This window comes from Buceros rhinoceros, unplaced genomic scaffold (assembly GCF_000710305.1).
Source record: "Buceros rhinoceros silvestris isolate BGI_N320 unplaced genomic scaffold, ASM71030v1 scaffold7140, whole genome shotgun sequence".
NCBI lineage: Eukaryota > Metazoa > Chordata > Aves > Bucerotiformes > Bucerotidae > Buceros > Buceros rhinoceros.
The window spans coordinates 1-9192 of NW_010390095.1; the positions used below are offsets into that span (position 1 = coordinate 1).

The window sequence follows — 9192 nt, forward strand, 5'->3', positions numbered from 1 at the left end:
GTTCCGGTGCCTGTCTCCGGATTAAACGCTTTGGAAGCTGTCCGGCCGGAGGGCTGCGCGGCTTTCCAGCGCCGTGCCGGGAGGGCAGCGCCGGGTTTTATTCATCGCCGGTGCCTTCCCCTGCTCGGCACCGCGGGGAGAGCGGCCTCCGTGCTGCGGAGCGCGGGGCTTCGTTGCCGCCGGGTGCGTTCCGTCTCTTTCTCCTTATACAGCAGACTGCGGGGTATGACAGATCAGTGCGTTCCTCTTATGCCTGTGGTAGGCATTCCCGTTGTGGTGTGGGTTTTTTATTGTTGTTTGTTGGGTTTTTTCAAAACTCTAAATTAGGCTCTTTCTAGCACAAATTTCCCTTGTCGTCGAGCTCTGCTCATCGTCATGCAAAGCCCGAAAACAGGTCAGAATACTGAATGCAGAGTCTGCAAAACACATGGAGAATCGCGATTAACGTGGTGGTGATTGTATTTCCTTCTCTGTTGCTTCCAGGTACTTAAAAGCGACAAAAAATGCATGTTTTCCCATCATGTCTCTCCGTGCAGTAGCTGTAGCCAGCTACAGCGGGACAGAAGCCTTCAAGCACCCCGGCTCCGGAAAGGTAGGGCAAGGAGGACATCTGAATGTCGTCTCAGTGTCTTCGTTAGCTGGGGGAGCTTCTTCCAAACAATAGCTTCTAGTTGTTAGTGGTTGTGGTAAATATCTTTAAAGGCTGTTGGTTGCATCACGGAGTTAATTTTGGAAATACAATATTGAAGGTAAGAAAGACAATGCTATGAAAGGTGTCAAGCTGTCAGTGGATGTTACTGGTTATGGCAGCGTGTTCTGGTACTTTTAACGTGCCTCTGTTATCGTATTTCTGTATAAGTGATTCAGGTGAAATTGGAACATCTTGAAAGTAAATGGAAACCTTTTATCTGAGTTTTCAGAACACCCCTTGCTTCTGATAAGATATAAAAGAGAGGAGGGTTGTTTAAAAAAAGATAAAATCTTAAAACTTACCACTCTTAATATTTACAGTTACTGATAGAGTACTTGCATTCACAGTGGTGTCAAGCTGTTGTGAGTCTTGCATCTTCAGAGGTAGAGTCTGTTAATTGCTGATATTAAAACGAATTTTTTTTAAAAAGTAGAAGGAATTAATTAAAAATAAGCTACTGTAAGAACTGCTTTATCCAGTAATACTGAGAATATGATATGGGTGTGTATAATGCCTGCCTACTCGACAGTTTCTCTAAATTACTGCAGAGGGGAAAAAAACCCCAGAAAACACTATCAGGTACTAAAAAGAGTATTTTTCGAAGCTCTGTGTAAATTTTGTGTGTACACATCAAACACTAAATATTTGAAATTCAGCATACTATTTTTGTCTTGAAATGTTATTCTTCAGTTAAAAGGGAAATTCTTTGTGGGTTTTAATTTCTTCTGCTCTCCATGAGTCTGGAGGATATCTGGTCTAGATTTGCACTCTTGAGTCACCTTGCCCTCCCGCTATGTAGAAGTCAACACAGGGTGGCAAAGGGCAGCACACCTTTTGATTCCCTTGCCTTTGTATGGGATCACAGGGTGCAGGGGAGGGTGAGTGGCATCTTGGGGATACTTCTGCCTGGAGGCACCTCACTGATGCCTGTGAGTCGGGAGAAGGCACAAGGTATGCCTTAATGCCCATTGGAGCAGGGCGTCTCTTTGATTTCCCTAGTTTCTGTGATGTGCTCTGCGGGTCCTTGATGTACTTGAGGGAGTGGAGAGGAAGTGAGGGACAAATGTGTGACCTTACAAGGAATTTGTGAGCTTGGGAGGGAGACCTGTTGCTTTGCTGTCCTGAGAGTATCTTACTCCGTTGTTGAAATTAGCCCCTCAGTACCTGTGCTAAACTGCTTGCCCTTGTTCAGTTTAAAAAACTTTAATCAAAAACAGTTTAATAAACTTGTTCAGTTTATGCTGGTTTGCCAATATGGTAAATCCAGCTTTGAGGTTAGAAATTCCAAATCGGAAGCATCATGACTACACAAAGCAAAATGCTGATTTAGTTCAAACCTGCTCAGTCAGTTGAAATGCGTTACAAATTTATGTTGGGTTATACTGGCAGGCTGTATGCCAGGTCAAGTATTAACTATTTGTCTTGCTTCTCACTTTATGCTGGGCCAGCCACATTGCTGACACAAACCACGTGTGCTATGTTCTATCAAATTAGGCAGGTGAGATTATGTGACTACGTTTGCTCCCGGTCGATACAGCTGAGAGATCAAGCAGCACATGTATCAGGTGCTTGTGGAGTCAAGGACTCACAGATTTAGCTCACAGCCTGTACTCATCTAAACAGGCCCATGGTTCCTTCAGTTCTTTTCCACTTCATCGCAGTGGCTTTGAGAGATATATAGGCATCTGATTCAGCATCTTATCTCATATATGCCTTATGCACATGTTTAATTCTCTTACTGTGGAGAGTTTCTTTTGGTCACCTACCTTCTGGAGAGAACTGTGAGATGCAGAGTTGAGATGCCAGTGCTCTTCAAATGATGTGTATTCCTGGGGAGATTTTCAGACAACCAGAATTACAGACAGTGGTTGGGTGACTGTTGGCAGGCCTTAGCAAGGTATTCTTCCTGTTGGGATGACTGTGTGACTGGGGATATCATTACCAGAGGACTGTTCTCTTATAACTAAATTGTCTGCCTGTACATTCTTGTTCTAGCTAAACCATGAAAGCTTAAAGGTGGGTTTTACCGAGTCAGCGTATTCTTCAAATCCCTCTCCGAGGATTAGCTGCCTTGCTCCGACACCTCAAATCTCAGTTCTCTCAGGTATGCCAGTCTGTTCTAAAATGCTTCCCTGTGGGGAGCTGTGCTGATGCTTGTTGTGCTTCTTTGTGTGTACTAAAGAAGTGTAGTCTGCTTGGAGAGGGAACCTTGCTTATTGGCTTTGAAGATGGGACAACATCAAAGTGTACTATACTATTTGGAAGTACGTTGGTTGGTTTGGTTTTTTTTTTTCTTTTAAATGGTAGTTTGGTCGTTTTAGTCATGCTGGCATTTTGAGTGCTCGAGTAAAACACTTGAACCATTCAGATGAATTTTGGCAGGTTAACTCCTTGTTCATTCAAGAAATAGTTTCTGAGATTTTAACAGATTACAATAATTACTCACATGAGTATCATTTGCAAAACTGAACTTGAGAGGTTTTTTTTTTTTTTTTTTTTTTTTTTTAATTGGAACTGACCGGTTTCGGGTAGTAGCTTAAAATGCAGGTTTTCATTTGTTTGGGGTGGTTTTGGTTTTTTTTTTTTTAAGCTTGGTGAAACAGAAGCATGAGAGAAATTTTTAAAACTTCTTTTTTTTCTCTCTTACGATCCATTGTGAACAAGTATTTAGCAGACTAACTTAACATGGTTATATGATTAGGGCTAGAGATGCCCCATGATGCTGGAGGAGTGGAGGTGAGAAAGGATGAGAAGTGGCGGAAATGTTGTCGGGATGGGCTTTGCAACAGGAGAACAGAGCAGAAGAGCTGAAGACATTAAGACCAAATGTTTTGCCTTGCATAGACAATATGCTGTTTGCAGCCCAGGTTAAAGTATTCCTGTGCTATGAAAATGGCAATAGTTACCAAAATTGCTTTCTTTTCCTGAAAAGATCAAAATAGGTTTTTTTGAAAGTCAGCTAGCTTTTATTTTTTCGATTCCTGCTTTTACAGTGCTATGGCTGGCTGCATTGGCAAGGTGTTTCTTTGCAAGTGCAGCCAGTAAAATGTGCAGGTTTGCTGCTTTCTGCAAGAGATTTGTCCTTATAAATGACAGGTGGCTGGTCCCAGTCACTGGTGAACTCTTCAGCTAAATTTGACCTGGTTTTTACATTGATAGCAGCTCTTGCAGTATAGCTTGTGTGTGAAGTTCTTAAGGGTTTTTTTCACATTTCTCATGAATAGGACTGCTCTTTATATAGACTTGCTTTTCCAAGGTATGTGGGGGGTTTTGTTTTGGTTTTGATCCCTTCGTTGGTAAACTTTCTTATCATGCATTTAGAGTGCACCCTGGCTTCCAGGTCAGTGACCCATGGAGAGGTTTACTGTTTTCCATTGAGGTACGTCCAAGGAGAACAACCTCTGGGCAAAGTCTGTAGTCTGCGAGGCTTGCTGCTTTTTTCACCAGCAGTGTTTAACATTCCTTGTGGTCCTGAGAGTTCTTTGCCCTGGAAATGAATCTTGATTGTATCTATTCTTAGAATTTTACTATCAACTTACCTTCCCCAAAGGACACAGTTGTTAACTTTGTTGTTGCACTATGGTTAATAGGTTCTTTTTGAACATAGACTGTGTATAATCTCTTCATTGCTTGGATGGTGGCAGTTCCTGCAAAGCTTTTTTTTTTGTTCAAGGTACAGGACTTCAATTTATTCTTGAATAGCTACTAGTTGCATTGTACTCTTCTACGTCATGCTAATGCTGCCATGTCTGCCACTAAAAGCAGCGGGTTCCATTTTCTTTTGAAATACAGTTTTGCAGTAGGTCATGCAGGACCTTGGCAGGCAGTATTTCTGATTCCTTTAGAGGTATTATAATGAAGTTGCTGTGACAGCTGGTTTTCTTTATGGGCTCACATAACTGCTGTCACCCCTAGAAATAATGGACTGAAGGTTATTTTAGCCTTTTCCACATGAGGAGGAGTGTCTGAATGGAAACATGCAAGCATGTGACCTTTTATTACTAAGCGTATACTTTTTTTTTCTTCTTGCTGTGTTGATACTCCATATGTCTTGCTATAATGTGACAATCTCTTTCACTGGCAATAGAACCAGTACTGGTAACTGTACCTCATCCAGTTTTGTAGAACAATGATGTTTTCAAGCACACTGACATCAGTCACCATTAAAGTCTTAACTAATTGTGTTTGGCTAGCAGCAGCATACTTTACCGTTGGTTTATTACCTAGCCTTATCAACAACGGAATTACTTCCTGACTGCAGAAAGCAAGAGCTTTCTTGCAGGAAGTGGCAGCAGAGTGGTGAGTGAATTCAGTTCTTCCCTTTCTTCTTACTTATATTAAAAATAATGTGCACTTTATTCATGTTGTAAAATTTTTTAGTTTTGTTTCCCAACCTTTTGGTTTCTTCCCTTTTCTGAACAGACAAATACTTAAGGCCAGCAGTGATTGGACATGCCGGAAGTTTTGGCTTGTATCCAGACAGTGCTGAAGCTATCAAAGACATTCTCGTGTCTGTTTTAAATGCATCTGGTTTGAAGTCCTCTTTGGTGCTGGAACAGGCCAGAATGCAGGGAGCTGAGCATCTGGACAGTGACATGGAGCAGTGGGAAGAAAGCAGTGACGGGGATAGCCACGATGACAGTGATTCTGTACATCGCAGTGCTGCCTGTACGCAAACAGACATTCGCTTTACAAGGCCCCGGGCGTGTTGGGACAACACACACTGCGATTCCTCTAAACCTTCGCCGGATGCTGGCTTCTGTCCCCATTACTCTGATGGAGATCCTGCTGCTTCGTCCCCGAATGGCTTCTCTCTTTCTGACGTGTCCCCTCTGAAGCGAGACTGCTTTACCCAGGTGACGTTAACAGGAGGCACTGTCACATCAGCTGTGGTGTGTTCCGGCAAAGAACATTATACCTGCCCAGAACAAGACTTGACATTCACAAGGTTCCTTTCCGATTCAGCTGCTGGTAAGCCAGCAGATCTGTTGAAATACCCTGATGCTTTGGAGCCTGTGCCTGCCAACAACAGTGACAGTAATTCTCCCAGTGGACTTTCGCAGTCAGAGCCAGTCAATCGAACAGGTAACTTAACAGGTCCATTTTTTTGTTTGTTTGTTTTAAGATTTCTGTGCTCTGAAAGACACTGTAATTGAAATAGGCCTTGTTTATGGTGATTGTGAATTAGACAAATGCTGTCATTCAAAACAGGAGAGAGGGGAGAAAGAGAAAACTTAAAAATGAAGGAAAACCAGAGGTTTGGACCCAGAGAAGCCTGAAACACTTGTACTTGCAGTAGTTGTCTGTGTCGTGATGCAGAAATGCAACCTTTGATAAAATACAGAAATAGCTGAGCTGCAAGCAGTGTAGAACATCCACTGGATGATGCTTCCACCAGCTTTGTCTTGTCTTCATCTTACCCTTCCACTGAAAGCAGATATGTGTGGATCTGGGAGTTTGGTAGTCATTCATTGATGTGTCTACGGGCTCCCTGGGGCACCTCCTTGTGTTTGACGTGAGCTGGAGGAGAGGGAGTCCTTTGCTTCTGGCCTTTTGGAGGCAGGGCATTAACATCCATTCTCGTTACGACTAAATTGGCTTGTGCCAGAATGGGACTATTTTTCCTCTTCCTCTTTTCAAGTGCACCCACTGTCTCAGAGTCACGTAGTGCCATCCAATACAGATCAGGATCTTTTAGCCCCTCACCAGCTTCCGGCCATATGGATAACCCTGCATGTTGTCTGTGAAGAGATGGGGACCGAGGGCTGCTAGCAAAGGTCCAGTCCTTCCAGCAGCGGCAGGGGACTCAGGGCAGCGCAGTCCCCTAGGCAGGGCGCTGTTCAGTGGGGACACGCAGTGCAGTGCCCTCAGGATGGCTGGTGGAGCGGCTGGCCGGGCTTTGGGGCTGCTGTGCCTCCATGAGAAGCGCTGGCCTTCCTGGGCTGCAGGCCAGGGCCTCTGCCCCTCAGCTGGGGCAGCAGAACAATCCCCCTGTGTCTAATACCTAGTGTCGATACAAACAGCCTTTGCTACAGCAAGAGGAAATATTTGTATTTTATTTATAAAGGGAGATATCGGTATCTAAGGGCTTATTCTTACTAGATACTGAGCCTCAGAAAGATGGTGAAACTGAGAGCAGGAAGCACTCAGTCGCGTTGGTATTATTAATAAAAATGGCAAAGGCTGGGGTTTTTTTGGTTGGGTTTTTTTGGTTTCATTTCTCTTTTTTCTTCTCCCTTTGGTCAATAGTAGTCCAAGTGGTGCTGCTCCACTGAGCTCCACTTCCAAGCTCTGGTCTTTCCTGGCAGCTCCTTCGAAACTCCTTCAAGTCCTCAAGTGGGCAACGAGATCTCCCACAGGCTGCAGGACCGAAGACTCTTAATAACAGAAACAAGTTTGTCAGATGGGATAGGCTGTCATCAGCAGTTAGTATGGCAACGATTATGATTGTTTCCTTCTGCTGGGTGTTTGGTTGGCCCTCGGCATGTGAGAGGTGCCCGTCAGGGAGAAGGAAACCGCACCCGGCAGTTGGAGCTGGCTGGGGCTGGTCACACAGGTTTGGGGAGCTGGGTCTGGAAAACACAGCCCAGGCTCTCGGTGGCAGCAGGGGCTGCCAGGCACATGTGTAAGAACAAATAAGTTGTGTGTGACTCGATCTTCTGGCACGAGCAGAACGTGTCACAAGCCTGTGTTGGGTCAGTAACACTGCTGGCACTTCAGAGAGCAGATGGAGGAACACAGCAGCCGGATGTCTGAATAAGCAGCGTCATTGATTTTACTATTACTAGCAAATACTCCTAACAGGAGCCAGGAACCTGTTAGACTCTGTGCAATGTGGTGAGTTCTGTCTGTGTTAGACGTTGGGCTGTTCTGCACAACATGAAAATTTCTGCATTTCATGGTTTCCTGTTGCTTCCAGCCATTTAACTTGCCCCTGGGTATCTTGGGGCAGAGGGAGTGAGGTCTTATTTTCCCCTGCATTGTGCAGGACTTTGAGGATTGGAAAAGCAAATGGTGAACTGAAAAACAAGAAATAAAATGCCTTATTTGAAGGCAGGAATTACCAAGAGCATCTCCTGACTTCCCATCCTTTCCACTGCTGTATCAGAGGTGGTGGTTTCTCACTTTTATGTCTCACAGGAGAATTGGTGAGGGATGCACAAGATGTAAGAAAATGGCATAAGATGACTTAAATCAGAATAAATGTGGGTGTTGGTTTTTGGTGTTTTCTTTTTTTTTTCTTTTTTTCCAGTGGGAATTTCTGCTGATCCTGTAAGACTCCTGTTAGGTCTTGTTCATACTTTTAAGGGCCATTCTTCTGGTGGCCTCATTCTGAAAGGGCTCTGTCATTGTTAATGAAGAGCCTGTGACTAAAGTTGGTGTTTTTGGTATTTGTTGTGGCTGGTGTGTCACTGGCAGTTCACAGGGCTTGTTCTTGCTTTTAACCTCTGCATGCATGGAGGTCACTTCCTACTGTGGCTCTTGAAGGCTCTTTCCCCAGCCGCTGCAGCCTACAGGCAACAGTGCTCGAGAGCAGTGGGAGAACCAGATTATTTTTTTGCGTCGGACCCAGAGCTGCATCCCGTTGCTGGGTGCACTGGGCTCCTTCCTGTGCTACTCCCATCTTAGATTCTTTTCACTTAAAGATGCAAGAGGTGAGCAAAAGAGAAGGCTACCATTTGGCTTCAAAATTATATTTAAGATTAATTACATCTTCTATTTTAAAGAGAAGGGAATAATTTTCCTATTTCCTTATTTCTGCTTATTATTTTTAGTTCGGTTTGTTATCTTAGTTTAATTATGGTTAACTATCTTTAGTTATCTTATGTTTAGTTGGGTTTGTTATCTTAAGTGATGAGAATGTAAGCTTTTATCAAGCTGTAGAGCCTTTATCGCTTACTTGTACTCCTTCACCTACCACTTAGGCAGTAAGATTAATCATCAAATAGGCATGCAAGTAACCTCATTAGCTGATGAAATCTGTTTTGAAAAGTCAGATCATCAGCCTTTTCATTTTCCCTCCATGGTATACGCAATGGAGGTATTAATAATTCCGTACAAAACCAGTACACCTTTGTCACTGTGTAAAGTTTTGACTTGGCAGCCTGATGTCACCCATGCCAAGGGCAGCGTAATGTGGTTTCTCTAAGTAAGGCAATATAAAGACTCTAAACTAGACCTGAGAGTCAGTGCCCTTTAGTTGGAGGAGAAGTTTTCATAAATTCTTCTCATATTTTGTGGCACCTCTTCATTTTGGTGACTGAAACAAATTTAGGAGTGGCAATTTTCTCTTTTTCCTTTTATGAAGAGTCTTTGATTAAGCCGTGTTACCTGCAACAACAGCTTTAAACAGCCTGTGCAGTAGTAGCATTTAGATACTATTTTGTCCTGTAAATGTCAGCACAGTGAAAGAGGAAATCGCTTGATTGAGAGGTCAAACAAAAGGTAGTAAACACCAGTTAGTGTAAAAAAAAAAAAAAAAAAAAAAAAAAAAAAAGGGA

The 9192-nt window shown here is 43.4% G+C and overlaps 1 protein-coding gene across 1 annotated transcript in view; it reads left to right on the top strand.

Moving 5' to 3' along the window:
* The first annotated feature begins 520 nt into the window (after nt 1–520).
* KIAA0226L (KIAA0226-like ortholog) overlaps nt 521–9192 on the top strand; it is a 22341-nt gene continuing 13669 nt past the window's right edge. Inside the window, exons 1-3 of the mRNA XM_010136446.1 lie at nt 521–592; nt 2687–2795; nt 5114–5776. Of these exons, the coding sequence (XP_010134748.1) occupies nt 521–592; nt 2687–2795; nt 5114–5776 (844 nt within the window). The remainder of the gene's footprint in view (nt 593–2686; nt 2796–5113; nt 5777–9192) is intronic.